This window comes from Falco peregrinus, chromosome W, assembly GCF_023634155.1.
Source record: "Falco peregrinus isolate bFalPer1 chromosome W, bFalPer1.pri, whole genome shotgun sequence".
In the NCBI taxonomy this organism is placed as follows: Eukaryota; Metazoa; Chordata; class Aves; order Falconiformes; family Falconidae; genus Falco; species Falco peregrinus.
Window position 1 is genome coordinate 29014181 of NC_073743.1, and position 26174 is coordinate 29040354.

General features: G+C 40.6%; 1 protein-coding gene across 1 annotated transcript in view; it reads left to right on the plus strand.

Annotated features, from left to right (window-relative positions):
- Nucleotides 1–26174, plus strand: part of LOC129783035 (CDC42 small effector protein 2-like) — a 62968-nt gene that overhangs the window by 24739 nt on the left and 12055 nt on the right. Inside the window, exon 3 of the mRNA XM_055792704.1 lies at nt 25677–25778. Within this exon, the coding sequence (XP_055648679.1) occupies nt 25677–25778 (102 nt within the window). The remainder of the gene's footprint in view (nt 1–25676; nt 25779–26174) is intronic.

Consider the following 26174-nt stretch of genomic DNA (forward strand, 5'->3'; position numbering starts at 1 on the left):
GTATAAGAAAACCATCTTATTTTTTTAAATTGACATCAGGTAAGTAGTTTAGATATGGAAAAGCTGATTAGACTTAGGAGATGTATTAAAATACAAAAAGAAATTTCTGAAGTGCATAATACTTATGTGAAATTAGTTCACTGTAAAATCTGCAGTACTGTTTTACAAATATGAGAGCCTCTTAATTATCCTTTGAAGACAGCACATCTGGTCTCCTTGTATGCTGCTAGTATCAGGCTTCATTTCACAAAAATGATCTTCTGCAGTATTTAGATCTCTCACTCTCTCTTGCACACTCTCTGCCCTTGAAATTTGCACTGGTTTAAATATTTATTTCTATTTAGTCTGTTTGATGTAAGCCCTTCTCTTCACACTATCTGAACCATATTATTTTAAAGAATAGGAAAAGTGGCCAAGTACTTAGGATATCTTAAAATATATAGTAACTTATTGTTGTGGGTTAGCCCTGATAGGCAGCTAAGCACCACACAGCTGATCACTCCCCCCCCCCCTCCCCGTGGGATGGGGAAGAGAATTGGAAGGGTAAAAATGCAAAAATTTGTGGGTTGAGATACAGACATTTAATAAGTAAACCAACAGCTGCATGCGCAGGTAAAGCAAAACAAGGAATTCATTCACTACTTCCCATGGGCAGGCAGGTGTTCAGCCATCCCCAGGAAAGCAGGGCCCCATCACGCATAACGGTTACTTGGGAAGACAGATGCCATAGCCATGAGCACTCCTTTCCTCCAGCTTTTATTGCTGAGCATGATGTCATATGGTATGGAATATCCCTTTGGTCAGTTGGAGTCAGTGTCCCAGCTGTGTCCTTGTTACCGAAATCTCGGAATGAAGAACTTATCGACACCAATGTGATGTAGATAAGCAGACACTTCTTTATTGACGGCCGGGTGCGTGAGCAAGTCCTCTCACGATCAGCGCACACCAGGTCTCAAAATCAGACACCATATATAGAACTTATTCATACATATTCATTAAGTATTCATGCATAACCATGATATTTCCCATAAATCATTAATATATTCTCCTCCTATATCTGATTCTGCGCAGTAAAGCTTAGAAAGGTCTAGAAATGGGTCTGGGGTACGATTTGGGTAGGTGGTATATGAGTCGGTGGTCGCGATCTCCCCCTGCCGGAATTACCTTTTACTAAAGTTCACAGTTTCTTGGCAGGTAGCCACAAGCTATTCCAGTCGACTCTCCCCGGTTTCCATTCATCTTATATTCTGACATTTCAATACACCTTCTACATACAGAAGACTGGTCAAATACAAAGAAACCTTTCAAACCCTGAAGTTAATACCTAAGTTTTAACAATGATTCTAGCCCATTCTTCTGGCCTTGGTACAGGATGTACAGAGGATCTCATAGCAGCTTTTACTGTGCAATTATAAGTTTCATTAAAATATATTTCTTATCCTTCTATATTTCTATTCTATAAAATAATTTTATAAAATCAAATAATCTTTCAAATAAAGTCAATCAATCTTAACTTATTAGCAAATCTGTAACATCCTCTCCCAACTTCTTGTGCCCCTCCAGCCTACTTGCTGGTGGGGTAGCATGAGAAACAGAAGATCTTGACACTGTGTAAGCACTCTTCAGCAATAGCTAAAACATTCCTGTATTAACAACACTGCTTTCAGCACAAATCCAAACCAGCACCATACAAACTACTATGAAGAAAATGAACTCTATCCCATCCAAAATGATTACACTTATGTTCTAGAATTAGTGAGGTCATATTATTTCTCAGTGGAAAAAAGAATTATAAAACAAATGAGATTTTTTTTTGTCTTTTTGTCCTCCTAATTTTTATGTAATCAGACAGATAAAACTTTTCCTTTGAAGTTTACTGTGTAATACAACCTTAAAATCTTTTACCATATAGTATTTTGTTGCTCCATAAAATGTACGTCAGATGATTACATTTTACAAGGAAAAACTTTTTAAAATGAGTAAAACTTCCAGTTGCCAGGGCTAAAAATTCAGTCTGCATTCAGAGAGTTCAAGCACGATCTTTTTCCCACATTGGTACAGTATGTTTTCTGCTATTAATCCCTTGCTTCATCTCATTGGGATTTAGTAAATAATTTAGTCAGAGAATCATGGAACAGTTTGGGTTGGAAGGAACCTTTAAAGGTCATCTAATCCAACCTCCCCTGCAATAAGCAGGGACATCTTCAAATAGATCAGGTTGCTCAGAGCCCCATCCAGCCTGACCTTGAATGTTTCCAGGGATGGGGCATCTACCACCTCTCTGGGCAACCTATGCCAGTGTTTCACCACCCTCATTGTAAAAAATGTCTTCCTTATATCTAGTCTGAATCTACCCTGTTTTAGTTTAAAACCATTACCTCTTGTCCTGTGGCTACAGTCCCTACTAAAATGTCTGTCCCCATCTTTCTTATAAGCCCCCTTTAAGTATTGAAAGGCTGCTATAAGGTCTCCCTCGAGCCTTGTCTCCTCCAGGCTGAACAACCTCAACTCTCTCAGCCTTTCCTCATAGGAGAGGTACTCCAGCCCTCTGATCATTCCTCCTCTGGACCTGCTCCAACAGGTTCATGTCCTTCTTATGTTGGGGGCCCCAGAGCTGGACAAAGTACTCCAGGTGGGGTCTCACCAGAGTAGAGTAGAGAGGCAGAATCACCTCCCTTGACCTGCTGGCTCATGTCCAGCTTTTCACCCACCAGTACCCCCAAGTCCTTCTCTGCAGGGCTGCTCTCAAGAAGGAATAGAAATCGACTTAGACTTTTAGCTATGTTGGCTCTGCAGGCAGTATAGGGGTGAATATTACTAACAATTGGTTTTGTCACCAAACTCTGCAGATGTTTATGTTTGTAATGCTTAAGGGAAGAAATGCTGCAGGAAGCACTAAATGTGGTGCAGTTTATGCTGTTACTGTTCCCCAGGTTAACAACCAACCATATCTGTTTCAGATTGTGTTTATGCAAATTTACTTATTTCAATTTCTTAAACAACTGTGTCCTATAATTATGCAGTCTCAGCTCAAAGAAGAGTCATCTGAAAATGAAACCTGCAGTGAAACAGAACTGGGAAAGGCAGAAAGGTAGATACCTGAGAGTGAGTTTCTCAAAACTTTTTTCCTTAATGATTCCAAAGAGGGAATATTGAGAGTCTTGATGATAATGTATGTCTTTCAACTTTTTTACTCTTTTAGATTTGTAGCTGGAAAACAAAACCCCTCTGTCATGTTCTTAATGGGGAAATTTATATGCTTGTACATCAGCTTTAAAGACACACTAGAATTATAAATTGAGCTTAAAGTTTTCTTGAATTTTTAGTACAATATGTTACAATTACCACTTTAAAACTTAGATGGATGTTTAAAAATTTCTAGAAAAGGATCAATGATAGGGAGTGATCCTTATAAGTATGTTGTGGGATGCAGATATCAGTTATCTGGAAGGATGAAACTTTTTTGGACTGGGGTATGTGTGGGTATACATTCAGCAAGGCAGTAAAGAGAGGGATATGAAGTGAACACCAGAGAGAAGGAAAGATGTGAAAAGGAGCACCACAGCATTTTCATTTTCAAAATTGTTTCTAATGCACTATTTCCAAACATTTGGAGTGAAAGAGGCCCTAGGAAGCTCTCTATAGGGCAACTATAAAATGATAACCTGTCTTTTAGTAATTCCATATTAGAAAATTCAGATTCTTCCCATTAAAGTGAGACATTTCACATTGATTCATTTCTTCTTGTCCTAAATTATTTTGATATGGTATGCAGTTGTCCTTAGTGTAAAATTTTGAAGCGATGGAGAAGTACGTAGACCTAAATGACTTGGACAGTAGTTGTAGAAGGCTACTCTATATCCTGTGTCCATGAATCTTTGGGCACTTTATACCAAGAACTTTGGGGAGTTTCAATGAAACAGAGAAGTGTTTGTAGTTGGAGGTGAGGCACAGAGACCATACAGGAAATCTGGGAAGAGACAGATGCATATTCTGTGCCTTGATTGTGGAAGCATGCTTCTGAGTGGCATAGTTTGATGACAGTGTGGTACAGGGATCTCGTAAAATCATCTTATAAGATCAGAATTTGGCAGTTGTCATGTTGATGAACCATCTGTTCAAAATTAACTTGTTTTATTGGCATTGCTGCAAGAAAGCTCTGGAGACCTATCTGTTGGTAACAAGGTATCTGACATTCAGGCTATAAAACATGGAGGAACGTGGGTTTTTTATTTTAGCATAGTTTTATTTTTTAAATTTAGGAACAATAGAAGTTTTTCTATCAGTGATTATGATTGAGTTCTGTGTCCATAGCTCTAGTTGATGGGGAAAATAGAGTTGTCTGCCTATCTTTTTAGGTTTTACGTGGTTACATATTCTGAAAAGTACAAGGAAAAATATTTACTATAAATAATATACACATTATTATGCATCCAGTTTGCAAATTCCCAGTCTGCGATGCTTTAGAAGACTTGTTTTGTTCCATTCTGTTTATTGTTTTTTCTCTTCTTCATTCTCTGATTTATTTTTTTAACTGCTTGTGATTGTAAATCTGTAGCAAATAACTGATGCTGGCTGTCTTTTATAGAAGCTAACTACATTCATGGAACTTGGAAGCAGTTGCCTTGAAATTACCAGTAGTGCAAGGACCTGGAGGAGTTTGCGATCTCTGTGGTGCTTCCTGTTCCAATGCCAAGCTTTTTCTTTTGATGATTACTAAAGAACCGTCTTTTCCTATTCCATCTTTCTTAAGAAGCTCTTGAATATAGGTTTATTCTGGCAAGACCAGTAGATCTGACATACTAGGAAATCCACTAAACTTCCTGCATTTCTCCAGTGGATGCAACTTCAGAATTAGATTGAGAGAATGGTGTCCATAAAAGTATGCAAATAGGAGACATTTACACAATAGAAATTCTGCCATCACAGTAATCAGTTACTTATAGATTAGTTCTATCTGTTGAGTTCATAATTTGTTAAAACTTGTTACTAAACCATGGAAAGACATGAAACTTGTGGAACAGGAAATGAATTTAGCTCATTAGCTGAACTAAACTGGTACTTGAGGTTTCTTTTTCAGTGATGTTGAAGTTTTGTTAAGACAGACTATTGCTGTTGAAATTGAATCCATTTCTGTTGCTGGCGTGGGGAAGAACTTATTTGTATTCCACAGACTTATTAATTGCATGCTGTGTGGGGAAAATATTGGTCAGGAATAGCTTAATGACTGCTGCTATAACATGGTATGGAATCATGACTGAGTACTTATTTCCTTTGCACTTTGCTTTCTTTATGTCTGAGTTGAAAATTTAACTTTGAACTAATGGAGGAAATTCAGGCCCTCCAAAGAAATAGGAAAAGCAAGTCTAGTCTGAGGATGTCTTCCCAGACATGTTAGATTAGTGTGTTTGCTGTAAGGATAATGAAATAACTATATTCACATAGAGAGTTGTCATGATGCTCTGTCATGACTACTTAAGATACTTCCCTGGAAAATCAGTGTACTTGCTGCATTTTTGTACTTTTATTTAGTTTATCATATAGCATCCTACACAAATATAGCACAATGGTTTTATTGCATCATTCTCCCCCCTCCCTTGTAGTAACTGAAAACTACAGAAATTCTGAACTTCTTAAGCCAGCAGATTTCCATGCTTCATTCTTCTGGATTCCCATAATTTCCCCTATATTTGGTTAGTGCTATGTACTGGGTCTGTCTGGGATGGAGTTCACTTTCTTCATATCAACCCATATGGTGCTGTGCTTTGCATTTGTGGCTAAACAGTGTTGATAACACACCGATGTTTTAGCTATTGCCAAACAGTGCTTGCACATCATCAAGGCTGCCTCTGTTTCTCACTCTGCCCCTGCAGTAAGTAGGCAAGAAGCTGGGAAGGGACACAGCCAGGACAGCTGACCCAAATTGACCAAAGAGATATTCCATGCCATATAATCTTATGATCAGTCTTTACTGGGGGGATAGTCTTTACAAGGTTGCCATTGCTCAGACACCAAACAGCCTGGCATTGGTCTGATTGTAGGACATGGTGAGAGATTGACTTTGCATCATTTGGTTTTTTTCCTTTTTTTTGCTCTTCACTTATTAAACTGTCTTTATCTTGATCCATGAGGATTTTTTTCTCTCTTTTGCTTTTTCCATTGTCTCCCCCATCCCCCTGGTGGGGTGAGTGAGCGAGTGGCTGGTGGGTGCTTAGTTGCTGGTCAGGGTCAACCCATCACATGCCATTATCAGATTCCAGTTAAAACTGTAAAGAATGCTCTGTGAAGAACTGATCATGAAGCAGTAATTGCAGAGGTGCACACCATTTGAAGAACAAGCAGTGATAACAATGTTGAATGCTTCTCAGTGTTGTTCCTTATGTAATGACTGCTTGTTATATTTTGCAGAAGACCTGCAAAACAGGTTATAGCCTTGTCAAAGAGATGGAAAAGAAGGCAGAAAGACTTTCTTAACATTATGAGCAGCCAAAAGTGCCTCTGAAAATGAATGTGTCATATATTTTAGATGCTACTTCAAGACTGGTGGTGAATTCTGAATAATGAAAATATCTGAGATTTTGTCCTTAAAACTTCTGTATCTTTGTGCAGCTAATGAAGAAGTAAGGAGCTGTTGCTACTGTTCCTGATTACTTTTCACCCAGACTGTATTTAGAAGTGTAAAACTGAACAAATAAGTTTGTGCTACATGTGGGCTCAGTATCTAAGCAGCCCTAAAAATATCTACTGGACCATCTGTTCCTAAATTGTGTTGCATGCTTGTCTTCTCATGCATCCCTCACAGCATCCTTCTGGACAAGTTGTCCAACTGTGAAATGAGCAGGTACATGGTGCACTGGGTGAAGAACTGGCTGAACGGCAAGGCTCAAAGGGTTATAGTGAATGAAGCTACATCTGGCTGGCAACCAGTCCCCAGTGGTGTTCCTCAGGACTCAATTCTAGGGCCAGTTCTGTTCAATATATTTATCAATGATCTGAATGCAGGAGTTGAATGCACCGTTAGCAAGTTTGCTGTCGATACCAAACTGGAAGGTGCTTTTGACTCTCTTGAAGGACAAGAGGCCTTGCAGAGGGATCTAGATAGATTGGAACATTGGGCTATGATTAATGGGATGAAATTTAACAAGTCCAAATGCTGGATTCTGCACCTAGGACGGAGTAATGCCGGGCACAAGTATAAATTGGGAGAGGAGTGATTGGAGAGCAGCCCTGCAGAAAGGGATCTGGGGGTGCTGGTTGACAACAGGCTCAATATGAGTCAGCAGAGTGCTGTGGCAGCCAAGAGGGCAAACCGCATCCTGGGGTGCATCAAACACAGTATAAAGAGCCAGTCAAAAGAGGTGATTATCCTGCTGCATTTACATTGGTGTGGCCTCACCTTGAGTATTGTGTTCAGTTCTGGGCCCCACAATTTAAGAAGGATGTGAAGATACTTGAATGCATCCAGAGGAGGGCAAAAAACCTGGTGAAAGGGCTGGAAGGCATGTCCTATGAGGAGTGGCTAAGGACTTAGTGTTACCGAAATCTCGGAATGAAGAACTTATCGACACCAATGTGATGTAGATAAGCAGACACTTCTTTATTGACGGCCGGGTGCGTGAGCGAGTCCTCTCACGATCAACGCACACCAAGTCTCAAAATCAGACACCATATATAGAACGTATTCATGCATATTCATTAAGTATTCATGCATAATCATAATATTTCCCGTAAATCATTAACATACTCTCCTCCTATATCCGATTCTGCGCAGTAAAGCTTAGAAAGGTCTAGAAATGGGTCTGGGGTACGATTTGGGTAGGTGGTATATGAGTCGGTGGTCGCGATCTCCCCCTGCCGGAATTACCTTTTACTAAAGTTCACGATTTCTTGGCAGGTAACTACAAGCTGTTCCAGTCTACCCTCCCCGGTTTCCATTCATCTTATATTCTGACATTTCAATACACCTTCTACATACAGAAGACTGGTCAAATACAAAGAAACCTTTCAAACCCTAAAGTTAATACCTAGGTTTTAACAAGGGTTCTATCCCATTCTTCTAGCCTTGGTACAGGATGTACAGAAGATCTCATAGCAGCTTTTACTGTGCAACTATAAGTTTCATTAAAAATATTTCTTATCCTTCTATATTTCAATTTTATAAAATAATTTTATAAAATCAAATAAAGTCAATCAATCTTAACTTATTAACAAATCGATAACATTTCCCCCCTTTGAAAGTGTTGAAAATCATTATTTCAATACTTTCACATTATTCATATATCTTTTGTTTCAACATAATTTGGTGATGGACTATACCTTGGTGGAATAGTTGGTACTTCTCTCATAATCATACGATTGACTGCAATTCTATTGGTAAACTGTTTCTTCAAACATGCATATACTAGCATGATCATCAAAAAGACAATTAGTAACAGAAACAAAGTTTTAATTATAGATTGTATCCATGAGCTCAAATTCCATCCTAATTTGTTAAAAACTTTCCCTAACCAGTCTTCTGACATATCTTCTTGAATTGATTCTGTTTCTTTTTCAATTTTATCTAATAAATCCAAATCATGTTCCACATCTTGTGTAACATTTGGAATGTGGATACAACAGTGGTCCAGCTTATCCTTGAGATATCCACATACTCCATGTTCTTTAAGTAGGAGCATATCTAATGCCATTCTATTTTGTAAAGTCATTCTGGTGGTTGCCTGCAATTGTATATGCAATTCCTTAAACCCCTTTTTGGTAACGTTTGCTAATTTTTCCACTTGACCAGTTAACTGATAGAGCCATGCTCTGTTTCTATATGAAGCTATAGGATTTAAAAGTGATTCAAGTGCCCAGCCAATTTTCACTCCTGTAGATGGTTCATTCCAAATATCATCATTTATCTCAGATCTCTTTATTCGTTTCAATTCTAAATTCTCTAAGGATCCTCTAAATGGTGATTTCTTCCAAACTGGACACAATGTTGGCATGCCTAAAGTAATTTGTTTCACCTTACCATCTAATGGTAAATGTGTGGTCCAGGTTCCATCACTTAATGCCCAAACTAAATGTCCTGGACTTCGAATAGTAGTTTTTCTGCAACTAAACAAAGTTCCTTTTCTAACTGTAAAAGTGCTGGTTAAATTGAGAGTATTCTTAAGACCTCGACAGAAACAACCATATTTTAAGGCAGCAGCCAACGGAGGAATTACTTGGATTACTAAGTCTGCATTACTGCAATCATACACTTTTTCACATTTCCACCATGGCACTATTTTATTTTCCTTCTCTCCCGATGAAGTTGATCTATCATTAACCCAGGGTAATACTGAAAAAACCTTTCCATCCCAGGTAAAACACCAAGAAGTTCCTGCCATATACTGAAAATGGGAAGATATGGACATAGACCATATAGAGTCCCATTGTTCTACTAATTGGGTACCTTGGCCAGTTTTGTTACACTTCTATTCCATGACACTTCTACTCACATTGGTTTTAAATTGTTCATCATAGGAACACCATCCTAACTAGGGATTTGGACCCCCAGGAAGAAGAACTCGAGCTATGGCACTAGGTCGGGATCCTGTTATAAAATCATAATTCAATAGTTTTTTACAATCTGTTTCTTTACCTGGCGACTTCCACTGTTTTCTAATAACCTTTACTTGTTCATACCATTGAGTTACTGGCCTTTGTTCACAATAGGTGGTCTCATTTTTATGTTCCAGATTGGTCAGATTCATAGTTAAAATTCCCCATGGAATAGATTCACCTACTGCCCTCGGTATTGGCAAACAAGCAGTGATCTGCGTGACATTTTGTAAATTGGCAAATTCTTTAGTCAATCCTACCATCATATTTTCCTCAGCCATTTGTTTGGGAATGTCAATCACTTGTTCTGTTTCTACTTGTCTTTTGTTCCTGTCCACCAAGTCAGCCCATGATCCCACCAACACTACCGACCAAAATAAAATCCAATATAAAAATTAGACATGTTTCAGTGTCAATTTTAAAGTCTCTGGGTCACGATTGACAATCTTCCATGGAGTAGGTGCTTTCTTCACTCGAGTATAATGTATCCAAGCATCTGATTCTGCTATCTTGATAGCTGTAAAAGAGGTTAACAGTACTTGGAAAGGTCTTTTCCAACGTTCCTGCAAAATTTCGGAGGTCCAGGTCTTCACATAGACATAGTCTCCTGGTTGGAAATCATGCACTGAATTTTCCTGGAATAAAGGTCTATTCCAAATTACTGCACTCCAAATTGCAGCCAAAGTTTTCCTTAGAAAAAGCAAATAGTTATACACATCTTGTTTTCCTTTTACATGTATGTTTAGATTTGGTTCTGGAGACTCATATGTTTTTCCATATAATAATTCATAAGGACTGACTGAGGTTCCACTCTTTGGCTGTACCCTGATTCATAATAATGCCAATGGAAGTGCCTGAGGCCACTTTAGACTGGTTTCTTGACAAATTTTACTTATTTGTCGTTTCAAAGTTTGATTCATCCTTTCCGCTTTCCCACTAGATTGTGGTCTCCAAGACGCATGTAAGTCCCAATTAATACCCAATACTTTGCTAACACTTTGGACTACTTCAGCAACAAAGTGTGGACCTCTGTCAGAGGAAATTCCAATAGGAACTCCAAATCTTGGAATTATTTCTTGTAATAACCACTTCACAACCTCTTTTTGCTTGTGTGGTGCGACAGGGAAGGGCTTCTGGCCATCCTGTAAAAGTATCAACCCCTACCAGGATGTACCGGTACCCATTTTGTCTAGGCAGCTCTGAAAAATCTACTTGCCAATAATCTCCAGGTTCTGTACCAGATTTCAGTCTACCCATTTGAACCTTTTTCTTAATCACTGGATTATTTTTCAAACATACCTCACACTTTGCAGTTACTATTTTAGCTATTCCCAACATCTTAACTGATATTACTTGCTTTCGTAAAGATGTTACTAAGGCTTCTGCCCCCCAGTGACATTCTTGGTGTCTCATTTGAATTATCTCTCTCATCAAAAGAGGTGGAATTACTACCTGTCCATTAGGAGTTACCCACCATCCAGCTAAGTTTTTCTTAGCATTTAATAACTGACCCGATTTGTCATCTTCCTCTGAATATCTCGTTTTTTCCCTAGGAAGGGTTACTGTTTTAGAAGGAATTATTGCCATTTGCAATGCTTGTTTCTTTGCTACCTTTTTTTTTTTTGCTGTTTTATCAGCTAAATTATTCCCAGCTATTATTTTTGTATTCCCAATCTGGTGTGCTTTACAGTGCATGATTGCTACTTGATCTGGCTTTTGAACTGCTTGCAATAATCGTAAAATTACTGTTTGATGCTTAATGTTTGATCCTTGAGAGGACAATAACCCCCTCTCTTTCCACAAAGCTCCATGGACATACACTACCCCAAAGGCATATTTTGAATCAGTCCAGATATTTACTTTCTTGTCTTTGCTTAGTTCTAAGGCTCGAATTAAAGCGATGAGTTCCGCTTTTTGGGCTGATGTGGTACTCGCCAATGCTCCTGCTTCTATAACTGTAGTCTCTGTTGTTACCGCATATCCAACGTATCGGACTCCTTGTTCCATAAAGCTGCTTCCATCAGTATACAATTCCCAGTCTGATCGCTCCAATGGTACATCCTTCAAGTCTTCATGACTGGAGTAAACATACTCGATGGTAGCCAAGCAGTCATGTTCCAGTTGTCCTTCTTCCTGTATGGAACTTAAAAACACTGCAGGATTTACCAGGTTAGTTGTCTTTAGAATCACATCATCTTGTTCAGTCAGTACTACCTGGTACTTCATCATTTGGCTCGGAGACAGCCAGTGTCCCCCCTTTTGTTCTAAAACAGTTATCACCATGTGTGGGACTTAGACTGTTATTGTTCTTCCCAAAGTCAATTTCCGAGCTTCTTGTATGAGCATCACTGTTGCTGTCACTGCTCGAAGGCAGTTTGGCCACCCTTTACTCACTGTGTCCAGTTGTTTAGAGAAATACCCGACTGGTCATTTCCAGCTTCCTATCTTCTGAGTTAACACTCTCAGTGCAAGGTGTTGCCTTTCATGAACAAACAACTGAAAATCTTTGGTTAAATCCAAAAGTCCCAAAGCAGGTGCAGACATTAAGGCATGTTTTAACTCTACAAAAGCCTTTGCTGTTGTGTGCCCCATACAAAGGGAGAATTCTTTTGGGCCTCATACAGCGGTTTAGCTATTAGCCCATAGTTCATGATCCAAAGGCGACACCACCCAGTCATTCCCAAAAATGCTCTGAGTTCATGAATATTTCTCGGCTCAGGTATACCACAAATAGCTTCTTTGCGATTTTTTCCTAATTGTCGTTGTCCTTTTGAAATCTCAAAGCCGAGATATATCACAGTCTGGTAGGCTATTTGGGCTTTCTTCCTGGATACCTTATACCTATTTAGTCCCAGGAAATTCAAGAGGTCGATAGTCACCTGTATACAAGTAAATCTTTCTTCTGTAGCAATCAGTATGTCATCCACATATTGTAAGAGTAAATGTCCAGGCCTTGATATATCCTGTTTCCAGATTTCAAGTTCCTTTGCTAACCGATTTCCAAAAATAGTTGGACTGTTTTTAAATCCTTGGGGTAATCTAGTCGATGTCAGCTGCATCCTTTGCCCGGTTTGAGGATTTTCCCATTCAAAAGCAAACAGTTTTCTACTTTCCTTTCCCAAAGGTATACAAAAGAAAGCATCTTTTAAATCAAGCACTGTAAACCACTGATAAGTCTCCCTTAACGCTGTTAACAGTGTATAAGGGTTTGCTACTACAGGATAAATATCCTTAACTATTTGATTTACTGCTCTCAAGTCTTGCACCAGCCTATATTCACCCGAGGGTTTTCTGACTGGTAAAATAGGAGTATTATACTCAGATTCACATTCTTCCAAAATTTTATACTCCAAAAATTTATCAATCAATTTCTTCAATTCCTGTCTCACTTCTGGTTTGATTGGATATTGTTTAATTCTCACTGTTCCTGCGCCTTCCTTCAAATCTATTTTAACAGGTTCTGCTAGTTTTGATTTACCAGGAATATTTGTTTCCCATACAGTAGGGATCACTGCCAAATCCACCTCCGGTGGAATTTCTTGTTCCTTTACTTTTGCTTGTATCATCAGGATTTCTCCCGTTTTTGACTCAGGTATTTTCAAGAAAAGTTCTCCTTCGTCAAAAACAATTTGTGCATTTAATTTGGATAACAAATCTCTTCCTAAGAAGGGTATCGGACATTCTGGTACATACAAAAATTCATGTGTAATTATCTTATTTCCAAATTTCAAATCCAGGGGTTGCAGGAATGGCCTGTTTTTGTTCCAATTTTTCCTTTACAGGTATTTAATAAAAAAAATGTCGCTCCTGTATCCACTCCCAATCTCACAATTTGAACAACATTTTTTTTCCCACTTTCTTATTATCAGAAGTTATAGCCATTACCAAATTATCTCTAATAGTTAGCTCTCAGAGTTGTTGCGCTTGTTCTCAGAGTTCCATTATGTAACACCTTACTTGCTGTATGTGTTCCTTGTTGTTTATCATCTCTGGGGCCTGGGCTAAGGTTATCATTGTGTTGTACTTTGTAACACTGGCTTATGATATGATATGATAGAATTGCTGGTTGTGAAACTAATCTGGTCTGTGTACTCAGCATTGCCATCACCTCTGTACTTCAGGAGTCATCTAATGGGGACTATTAAAAATTACACTTTTTGCCTTTTTTCCTTGGAGAGCCAACCTATGGAGGAGAGATCTGTCTCTTCTCCTCCAGGCCAATCACAGAAGTGTTTGAGAATTTTGAAAATTTTTAATGTCCTTAGGATGTTGAAACCAGCATGATCCTATTGCTAGGAAGTAGCATGTTGCTGAATGTCTTCAGATCTTGTTTAGGGTTAAGCAACTACTTGCAGCTATTCCAAACCCTGTGACAAGCACTGAGGCTACTCAGACTCCAGCAACTCCTTCTCTGGAAACATTCTGCAACCTGCTCTAGGAGAACCTGCTTTAGCAGGGGGTTGGACTAGATGATCTCCAGAGGTCGCTTTCAACCCTGACCATTCTATGATTCTGTGACAGGCACTGCAGCTGTTGAAACCCTGGCGATGGGTGATGCAGCTGAACCAGAGGACCAACCTGCGTCAATATCAGTCGCCCCTATACACAAGAAGGAATGGACATGAAGACATCTAATTTAGTAAAGGAGGACGAAGCAGGACCATCACAGGAACAGGAGGAAGAGTCAGAACAAGAGGTAACCACTCGATCCCTATCCCTGAGTGAGCTGTGGGATATGCAGAAAGATTTCAGCCATCATCCAGGTGAGCACATTATCACCTGGATGCTCTGATACTGGGATAATAGAGCTAATAGTTTGGAATTGGAGGGTAGGGAAGCCAAGCAGCTGGGATCACTTTCTAGGGAAGGGGACATTGACAAGGCAATTGGAAGAGGGACACAAGTCCTCAGCCTCTGGAGGCGACTGCTGTCAAGCATGAAGGAAAGGTATCCCTTCAAGGAAGATGTTAGATGTCACCCAGGCAAGTGGACTGCAATAGAGAAGGGTATCCAGTACCTGAGGGAATTAGCCATGCTAGAGATGATTTATTATGACCCGAACAACATGCAGTGACCCACAGATCCAGACGAAGTCCAGTGCACACGACCCATGTGGTGGAAATTTGTACGGAGTGTACCATCATCATATGCCAACTCATTGGCAGTAACGAGCTGGAGAGACAAAGCAGCACTGATGGTGGATGAAGTGGCTCGCAAACTCCAAGAATACAAATATAATATCTCTACCTCCCTCATCTCAGCTGTGGAGAAACTGGTCCAACAGCTCAATGAGGATAGATCCTATTCCCCACCTGTACGGACCCGCATCTTCAGGTATTAACAATAGGTGTACTTTTGCTCAAGAGAGAATATATAGAAGGTACACATCACAGGGTACCCTGTGGTTTTATCTGTGGTACTATGGAGAGAACATGAGGAAGTGGGATGGAAAACCCATCTTGACCCTAGAGGCGCGGGTATGTAAATTGCAAGGAAAATACCTGGCTCCAGGCCTGGTGTCACTGGCTGAATTTTGGGTTTTTTGATCATGGGTCAGTTTCCACAGCACCAGGCCTGCTGGCAACAGATGGGGTTCACCTGTCTCAAAGGGAGAAAAGGATTATAGGTCAGGAGATAGCAGGGCTCATTTGAGAGCGCTTTAAACTAGATTCAAAGGAGGAAGGGAATAAAACCAGGCTCACTAGAGATGAGCCTGGAGGTGGCATGCCTGTGTTGGAGGCAAGATTGATAGCACAAGTGAAGTGCATCTACACCAATGCCCAAAGTATGAACAACAAACAGGAGAAGCTGGCAGCCATTGTGCAGCAGGAAAACTATGACATAGTCGCCATCACAGAAATATGGTGGGATGACTCACGTGACTGGAGTGTTGCAATGGATGGCTACAAACTCTTCAGAAGGGATAGGCTAGGAAGGAGAGGTGGTGGGGTAGCTCTGTATGTTAGAGAGTGTTTCAACTGCCTAGAGCTTAATGATGGTAACAACAAGGTCAAATGTTTATGTGTAAGGATCAGGGGGAAGGCCAGCAAGATGGATATCCTGGTGGGAGCCTATTATAGACCATCCAACTAGGATAAAGAGGCAGATGAATCATTCTAGAAGCAGCTAGGAGGAGTCTCACAATCACTAGCCCTTGTTCTCGTGGGGGACTTCAACTTACCAGATGTCTGCTTAAATACAACACAGCAGAGAGGAAACAGTCTAGGAGGTTCCTGGAGTGTGTGGAAGAGACCTTCCTGAAACAGCAGGTGAGTGAGCCAACGAGGGGACATGCCCCACTGAACCTGCTGTTTACAGAGAAGGACTGGTGGGTGATGTGGTGGTCAGAGGCTGTCTGGGCACAGTGATCACGAGACGATAGAGTTTTTGATTCTCAGAGAAGTAAGGAGGGGAGTCAGCAGAACTGTTGCCTTGGACTTCAGGAGGGTAGACTTTGGTCTGTTTAGAATCCTGGCCAACAGAGTCCCTTGGAAGACAGTCCTGAAGAGCCAAGGGGTCCAGGAAGGCTGGACATTCTTCAAGAAGGAAGTCTTAAAGGCACAGGAGAAGGGCATCCCCATGTGATGAAAGACGAGCCAGCAGGGAAGACTGACTGGCATGGCTGAACAGAGAGGGTTTACTGGAACTCAGGGAAAAAAGGAGAGTTTGCCATCTTTGGAAGAAGGGGCAGGCAACTCTGCAGGACTATAAGGATGTCATGAGGTTATGCAGGGACAAAATTAGAAAGACAAAAGCCCAGCTAGTACACAAGCTGGCCACTGTTGTAAAAAGATAACAAAACATATGTTTACAAATACATTAGAAACAACTGGAGGACCAAGGATAATCTGCATCGTTTATTGCATGCAGAGGGGGACATTGCCACAAAGGATGAGGAAACGGCTGAGGGACTTAATGACTTCTTTGTCTCAGTCTTTAATAGTAACACCAGTTACCCTCAGGGTACTCAGCTCCCTGAGCTGGAAGACAGGGACGAGGAGCAGAATGAAGTCCCCATAGTCCAGGAGGAAACGGTTAGTGACCTGCTGCTCCACCTGGACACACACAATTCTATGGGGCCAGATGGGATCCCCCTGAGGGTACCGAGGGAGCTGGCAGAAGAGATCGCCAAGCCGTTCTCCATCATTTATCGACAGTCCTGGCTAACCAAGGAGGACCCAGAGGACTGGAGATTAGCCAATGTTGCGCCCATCTACAAGAAGGGCAGGAAGGAGGATCCGGGAAACTACAGGCGTGTCAGCCTGACCTCAGTGCTAGAGAAGGTTATGGAGCAGATCATCCTGAGTGCCATCATGTGGCATGTGCAGGACAACCGGGACATCAGGCCCAGCCAGCATAGATTTATGAAAGGCAAATAAATGTGACCCAGTTTCACCTCATATGCTGCTGGGATACCCAATTCTACAATGTAATAGCATGGATACCTTGGTTTCGATAATCTGCATTCCTTTTAAGGGTTGATTTAATGGCTTTTTTAAAGTAGTCTTAAAATTAAGGGAAACACTTATACAAGACTGGAAAATGAATCTCAGGAAGTTAGTTTTACTGTGCATCAGTTAAGGTGCCAAAGCATGATTTATATTTTTTTTCCTGATTATGTATCAATGTTGTTTGCTAAAATACAAAATATGTTTCTCATTATTTTATTGAGAAAGGAATATTGTAAAGCAGAGGTATTATGCCTCAATAAATGTAACTTTCTGGCTTTTCTGCATGTGTGTGTCTGTGGCAGGCTTACAAATTTTGTATTGAAATGTCTTAGCAATCTGTTATTTTGGCTTTTCTGTTATAAAGAGTAATAGAGATATTGCAGGGTGAGCAGAAATGATGACAGAATGCTACAGATAATTAGACAGAATGAAAGACAAAGAACTGTCAAAAAATAAAGATGCATCTGTCTTGGTTTCAGCTGGGATGGAGTTAATTTTCTTCTTAGTAGCTGGTACAACATTGTATTTTGGATTTAGTATGAGAATAATATTGATAGCACACTGAGGTTTTAGTTGTTGCTAAGTAGTGTTTATACTAAGTCAAGGAATTTTCAGTTTCCCATTCTCTGTCAGTGAGCAGGTGCACAAAGAGCTGGGAAGGAGCATAGCCAGGACAACTGACCTGAACTAGCCAAAGGGATATTCCATACCATAGAACAGGTGTCCTCAAACTACGGCCTGCGGGCCGGATACGGCCCCCCAGGGTCCTCAATCTGGCCCCCGGTATTTACAGAAGGTCTCCCCTCAGCCTCCTTTTCTCCAGGCTAAACAACCCCATTTCCCTCAGCTGCTCCTCATAGAACTTCTTCTCTAGACCTTTCACCAGCTTCATTGCCCTTCTTTGGACATGCTCCAGCACCTCAATGTCTTTCTTGTAGTGATGGGCCCCAAAGTGAATACAATATTTGACGTGCAGCCTCACCAGTGCTGAGTGCAGAGGGACAATCACTTCCCTAGTCCTGCTGGTCACACTATTTCTGACACAAGCATTATATTTTAAGGTTAATTTATGGTAAATTACCAAATGGAGTTTGGGGCATGGACGAAGACTAACTGGAATTTATTTCAGCTGGGCTTATCAGCTTGGGCAAATGACTTGCAAGTGTAGAATAGGCACAAATGATACACTGAGGGAAATTAGCATAGCTGTGCTATTAATTTATTCTAAAGCAAAAGATGAATGTGCTGCTTTTGTACTCCTTTCAGTTTAAATATACTAAATTTATTGAAGTACCAATCTATGTGTCACTTCCTATTGTTTACAGAATAACAGTGCTGCATATATTCTTTAAGGTATAGGGTCTCAGAAAATACAACTTCAGAATAATAATGTTTGTAGTCCCATCTGTAAAAGTTTTGTTGCCTTTCTAAGTATACTCCCCCAGTCTTGTTATAACCTCCTAAAACAGGTGACTTCTTACAGTGTTCTCCATATCCAGTCACCTACACTAGTCAGTCTTTTTAGTTCTCTGAATGAGTCTATGTTTTCACTAAGGAGTAGCACATCTTAACAGGAGCAGTTTTGTAGAGTAAAACAGTTGGTGTTGAGGAACCAAGGTGAACTTTAGATGTGTTTCAGGGTTTAATTCAGACTGGCTCATCTAGTCCTCTGGCCTCAATGTCCATTAGAAATTGGAGTGTATCAGCTAGGAGAGTGTCTTCCAGTTCAGCTTCATACAAAAGAAATGCAGTTTATGCACTCTAAGATTGCCCTGAAAATCAAACTGAAGCACGATAGACAGGGACTGGCAAAGTCCCTTCAAAAACATGCTTCTGATCCAAGCTAAAACACTGATGTAAATGCAAACTGAGTGCTCCTGCAACCTAAAAGCATCAGTTTTATTTGCTTTTAGAGTGAACTGCTTTGGGGTCTTTGTTTAGCAGAGCATTTAAATATTGTTCCATTGCTTTAAAGAGTGGGCACATGCTAAGATGTAACTGGCTTAGATGGCCACTGATTAGAAACTTGCTTAAGATAAGAATCAAGGTTCGATGGTGATTCAAACTAGTGGTTACTGGTTCGTTCACTAGTTTATGAGTGGAGAATTATTTAGGCATTCACAAAATCCAGCATTTTAATGCTGTTACTGCTATAACAGCATTCTTAGCAACAAGTAAAGAAGAAAATAAGTTGAGTTGCTCAAAGAAAGAGTTTAGTTCTCTGCATATCAAAACCCCAGCATTTCAAAACTCCATTAAAACCAACAGATCATGGAAGTAGTATTTGTACACACAAATGCCTTTGGCTTTCTATTATTCTACAAAAAAAAGGAAATCTAAATTAAACTTCTACAAAAATGAAACAATTTAAAGTATTTTAATTGAGGGAGTTCTGTTTTCCAGTAGCATGTGACTTTCCAGAGATTCTTCCCACTTTAGAATGAGGACTACAACACAGACAAACTATCCCAGCATTTTACATTATTATATTATGTAAATATAGTAACTATGTATTTGAAGTAATCATTACGCCTGGTGAAGATGCTTCTAATACTGAACATTTTAAATTAGGAGTTTTCATCCAGTGTAAACAAACTGAGTAAAAGATGTCTCCACTCAAGTTAGTCACATATGTTTTGCTATTTTATATCATGCATAAATTAAGAATTAGTTAGCTTTATATATGTAAGTTTGACTTCTAGATTGAAATATTAATGTGTTGGGACATGGCAAGAGATTCTTTTGTAACTATTTGTCTCTATGAAATATATCAGTTTTCTGTATTTGAGTCATCTAAATTTCCATGAATGCTTTCTCTTTGAAAGCCCTTAAAAATGACATGACAATGTTTTCATAGCTATGGTTATTTCATTTGGTTGATCCTGTCAAATTAGTTTGGTATAGAGAATTCACTAATAGTTTACGTATAGAACAGGTCATTTTGTTTTGCTATTCCTCCGTAAGCAGTTTTGCTTCCCCCCACCCCATGGCTGTTAAATACTGATGCAATAAGGAGTTTAAACCTGCTTTTAGCAACAGTGAAAAGGTACAGGAAAGGATTAAAAGTGGTTTTTATTTGCTGGCTAAGCTCCATAATGTATTCTTATAGCTGCAGGCTCTGATTCATAAAGATTCATTTGTGGCTGTGTTTCAATAGCAGTGAGTCCACTGATGAGGCATGTACATTCCTGTGTGAGTCTGGGTGTTCTTAAGATCTAATGGCTGACTAGAAATGGACATTGAACAGACTTTAAGAGGATGAGAAGCTTTTAATTCATCTTAAGTAGTTTTGTAGCTATTAAACTGCATTTTGTTTAACATACTGTAAATTGAAATATCCATATTATGCTCCATGACTGTTCTCATCTTTTAAATACAGGATACTGGCTTGTAGTGGTTGCAGGCTGCGTGGTTCACTCTATTCAAGCTTTCTGGCCTAAAAGATGATAGTATTTTCCATTGTATCCTTTAGATGCTCAGCTAGAAGCAGGACACCAAAGCAACTTTTAACTAGAGGAAGTCCTTACTGACTAATGCAGTTGCATTCCCAAACAAAACATGTATGGATGTACTAGAAATGTTGCAAAGGGAGTTTCAAATTAGATTTAAAGAGCTTTGTCTCCATGAACAGGACATGCAGCTTTTCTGGAACCCATTTTCTGTTGACATTGAAACTGTTGATCCAATTTACCAAATGGAATTGGCCGAGCTACAGACTTGTGACTCGCTGAAAGATGCATTCAAATCAAGCAGCCTTACTAATTTCTATGTGTCTCTCCCCTCAGAGACATATCATAATCTCAGGAACCATGCACTCCAAATTGCAACCATCTTTGGCAGCACCTATGTCTGTGAGCAGACTTTTTCCCAAATGAAACATCTGAAATCTCCAGTCAGATCCAGACTAACTGATGAACACTTGCATCACTTGCTACGACTGGCAGTGACAAATATGGAACCTAACATTGACCATCTCATTAGCCAAAAGCAGGCCCATAGTTCACATTGAAATATTATTTGGTTTTGTTGCTTACAATTGTTCTTCATTTAAAATATTGCATTCTTTTCCTTGTTTTTTGTGCACTACTACAAATATAATATGTGTGGTGACGCAAGTTGAGGCAGACTGAAAAGAAACACTATGTCTGCATGGATGGGTTCGGAAAAAATGGCCTTTATTGTTTATACAAACTATTTATGTATCTTAGACAGTGCAGGTGTTAGACCCTGATAGGTTTTTGTGTCCTCCTTCTTTCTTGCTATTTGCTGTTGCTGTAGGTGCCCGTATGCTGCGGTTCTAAGTTCCGGTTCTTCACATCCTGTTTACAGACCCGACAATCTGTGGCTGTCTTAAAGGTACACGGCTAAGTCTTTGAAGTCAACTAACTTATCTGCAGACCCACTGCAGACCCCAACAACTCCCCCTTTTTGTTTTTTGACCAGCTAGTACCAGGTTTGTCATGTTCTGCAAGGCCCTTGCAAACATGACGGCAAGCAAACAATATTGCCAATTGAGTGAATGGATGCCAAAAAGGCTGACATTTTCTCAGATTTTGGTAACATGTTGCTGCAATGGGGCGCCTAAAATACATGCAGCACATACCATCCAAATCCTCACAGCCATGTTCTTGAGCCAACAACAAAACCCAATAGTTGCTCTGTTTTGTATATAATGGTGGCAAATTTGACTCACATTCTTAACTACCTAACAAACAAGGTATCGACATTCAAAGTGCAAACAATATTGACTTCTTTTGGGCTAACATTATACAGAGGTAATCAATTATCGAAAATATCAAGACTTTCAGTAAGATTCTTCATTCCCCGCATACATTCACTTTTTTGCAACAATGTCTGCAAGTCAGTTTCAAGGAAGGGCACACCAAACAAGAACTGGTTCAGTAAGGAGGCCACACATTGGTTGTTGGGTTGACTGGCGGCAGCAGTGCTCCCACGGTCTGGCATGCTAAGCTCAAGCCACACACAGCGAGCAGGTATCCATCGTGGACCTTCATCTGTAGAAACACAAGCATAACCTCTCCCCCAAGTTAACAATTCATGCGGTCCCGACCAATGCCCGGTACGAGGGTCTTTCATGCGTACTAAGACACCTTCATGCTTTCTGTAATCGTGCCTCTGGGGTCATTCCCTTCATTCCCCCTTTTTGGGTGCTGGGGTTTTTTTGTGGTTTTTTTTGTTTGTTTGTTTTTAGGTTTTTTTGGGGTTGTTTTTTTTTTTAGTTAGTGCCACTTTATTAATAGACTCACACCAATGTGTACCCCCAGCTAAAAATACACACACTACGCAGACTTTGTTATTTAAAAGGTGATAGGTTAAAACTACTTGTTCACATGCTTCCATCTCATCCTAGTTTCTTCTCATACTCCCTTAAAGTTATTTAACTCTTTGCTGCAGGATCTCAGCTGCACATCATTCAAAGCAAGGGCAAAACTGCACATTATCAATGTCAAAACAACCCACTGTCTCTGTTCCGTACAATTCTACAATTCCTTATTCCTTTTTTTTTTTTAAAAAAAAGAGTAAAATACATTTCAACCACTGTAATACAGTAGAGTATAGACAGCTTTTCTGCGTGACAGAACAGTCACCCTGTACTGAGAAACAGTTTTTTGCAAGGCCTGTACTACTTTCCAAGCAAATGGTGTGTGAACGTGAGGATTACCAGCAGCTGCATCTCCCAATACAATAGGACATGCGTGCAGTGCATCGGTGGAAGGAGTAGGAAGATCAAGGAGCGGTCCGCCTATCTGTTCTACTAAATCCCAGTTTCCGTCTCTTAATACCCCATCTCTTACAGCCTGCCAAAATCGCCGAGTGTCACGCGTCATTACTGTACCACTGGAAACTGGATTTTTACCACCTCCACCTTCTTCATTGCCTGTGACTGATAAAGTTGGCGTAGCTGGACCCGAATCCGGGTTTTCGGCATTTCCATCCTGCGCAGGCAGGGCCGGAGCTGAGGGGGCGGGCGGGGGGGGCCGCAGCAGAGGGGGGAAGGCGTGCGGGCTGGGGGGAGTCAGGGGGGCCTGAATCGGTCCACCGAGGTTTCTGCTTGCTGTCCTCGTCCTCGGAATCGGTATCAAGTATAAGTCGATGCAGTTGGAGAGATTTAGGGGATTCGGGGCATTGGGGAGTGGCGTCTGGTAAGGGACACAGTCTCTCCCCCTCCCCCACCCCCTCATCCTCTTGTCTGTGTTCTGGAGGGGGATACAGGGGAGGTTTGAACGATGTACCCTCATTCGCATTTTACTGACTTTTTAAGTCCCCACTTGCTTCTTGCGGAGTTTGAAAGTCCCCACTCGCATTTTGCCGACTTTTTAAGCTCCCACTCGCGTCTTGTGGACTCTGCAAGTCTCCACTCGCATTTTGTAGATTTGGCAAGCCCCCAGTCGCATTTTGCTGATATTTCAAGCCCCCATTTGCATTTTGCTGATTTTGCAAGCCCCCATTTGCATCTTGCGGATTTTTGAAGCCCCCTACAACATGTCTAAGCAGTCCCCATGTAGGCAAAAACCCGGACGCCTCTTTGTCCCCTTTTTCCAGAGCTTCTGACAGTGTTGATCCTAAATTGTCCCAGGTCCACACACTAAGAGCAGTCACGGGGGACATTTCCACTCCATGTGTTTTGGCCCACAATAATATATCTTTTAACCGAAGCCCATCTAAAGTAATTCCACGCTTCTCTAATACTAATTTCCACGTTGATAGCACCATGGTATCTTCTTTAGATAACTTAGTCCCCATGCTGTCCCTGGTGGCTCACCTTACCGGTGTCAGTTCTCCCGCGATCTTGCAGCCACTTGCTGCGCTACTCCGCTTCACCAGGCTCCGCCTCCCCAGCAACCCGCTGGTCACAGTCTCAGGATCGCTCCTGACACCCCTTACCGGGGTTGCATCAGCACAGTCTCAGGGTCTCTTTTTGATACCTTTTACTGGGATCATATAGGCACGTCGGGGTCACCAAATGTGGTAACGCAAGTCGAGGCAGACTTAAAAGAAACACTATGTCTGCGTGGCTGAGTTCGGACAAAACGGCCTTTATTGTTTATACAAACTATTTATATATCTTAGACAGTGCAGGTGTTAGACCCTGATAGGTTTTTGTGTCCTTCTTCTTGCTTGCTATTTGCTGTTGCTGTAGGTGCCTGTATGCTGCGGTTCTAAGTTCCGGTTCTTCACACCCTGTTTACAGACCTGACAATTTGTGGCTGTCTTAAAGGTACACGGCTAAGTCTTTGAAGTCAACTAACTTGTCTGCAGACCCACTGCAGACCCCAACAAATATGTACAGTGTGCATAGGAATTCGTTCATTTTTTTCCAAACTATATTCCGGCCCCCAACAGTGTCTGAGGGACAGTGAACCAGCCCCCTGTTTAAAAACTTTGAGGACCCCTGCTCAAGGGTATGGTCATTTTCAATGAGAAACTGTGACGACTAGCTACTTAACAGTGCAGGTTTATTAGTGCAAGAGATATACAGGTTTCTTTGATTGCCGGCGATAGTGACTGTTTGCAAAAAGGCACAATGCAAATAAAATGTTATAAAGTAAAAAATGTGTGAAAAAGTTACAAACAATACAGTCTGGCTACAAATATTAAAAAGTAACTCTAGAGATAGAAATATCTCTAGAGTCTCCCGAAAAAGTGCTTAGTTTAAGTCTCACCCAAGGCGTTCCAGTGGGGGGAGAAGCAAGGCTCAGCCCGTCGGCCAATCCCAGGAGTCAGTCTCAGTGGCATCTTTCCTTAAGTTGTTCTCAGTGGTGTCTTCCCCACTTGTTCCCCTCATTCATTCACTTTTTATGCTTCTCCTTTTTATGCTTCTCTTTACTCTCAGGTGGAGCTTGAGTGACTCTAGTCATACATTCCTTTATTATGATTGGTGTAAAGTTATCTCGCTTTCATTTAAAGATACAGTTCACTCTAAATTTCCTACACATGCTCCCCAAGCGGGGTATTCACTCTCTTTGGGGGGGCCATTTGAGTAGGAGGTAGGAGGTTGCGATCTCCCACTACCACAATTATTTTACCCTAGCATCCTTGAGTCTTGTCTCTTCAGCAGTTTTTCTTTTAGCAGTTAGCATGTCTTCGTCAGAAGGCTTTGAAGTGCTGAGGGGGCCTAGTTCCCAACCTTCTCTCACTGATAATGAGGCTCTTGCTTGGTCTTTGCCACAGTTGTTGGCTCAGCAACAGACATCTCATATATTTTACAGCCGCTATGCAGCTTATCGGCTGTATGGTACCATCATGTTCCCAATCCTGCAGGGAGTACAGCAGAGCCTGGCCGTGGTGTCTCCACTCTGCTCCACCCTCCACTGCTCCTCTAGGATAGCAGGTTGTGTTGTGTGGTTTAGGGAACTGTGGTGATGTAGATTTTGTGCATGCCAACCATCTGAAAGTGGCAATTGTTTATTTCCCTAAAAAGCTTTCTGTAATACTATGCTTCTATTAGGACTCAAATTTTCTCTAATCCCCCCCCCTCAAGGTGATTTTCCCACATACTCCTATGAAAATAGCCTATGGTGTATGAAATTATCTATGGGCAGTTAACTTCTACATGTATGTCAAATGTGTTTTTAAATGAATCTCAATCAGATGGTTTCTTTACATGCCTTTCAGAAAAGACGACGGCGGATTGACCAAAGCATGATTGGGAAGCCAACAAACTTTGTTCACACGGCTCATGTAGGATCAGGAGACCTATTCAGTGGAATGAACTCAGTAAGCATGAGTGGATGACGAATATTTCATCTTTGATACAATATGGGAACATGACTATTGCGGCTGAAACAATTAGTTGAAGGAGTGGTTCTCAACTGAGTTATGAGTTTCTGTAAAGCTGAAAAACAACCTGCTAGTGTCTTAATTCCAAGCCTTAACCACTTGCGTTTAAGATTATGGAATATCATATTAACAATTCCTACATTTACTGACAACACAAAGTACAATTTTTTAAAATTATACAAGGTATATGTAGAGTACTTCTTAAATTTATTCCAATAACATGTATGAACTAAAATAGAAGTATATATTAAAATATACTAGAGTATTTCAGAAAAAAATCTTTTAAAGTATCTTAGAATTCCAATTAGATTTCTTAAATATTGTTAAAATGTT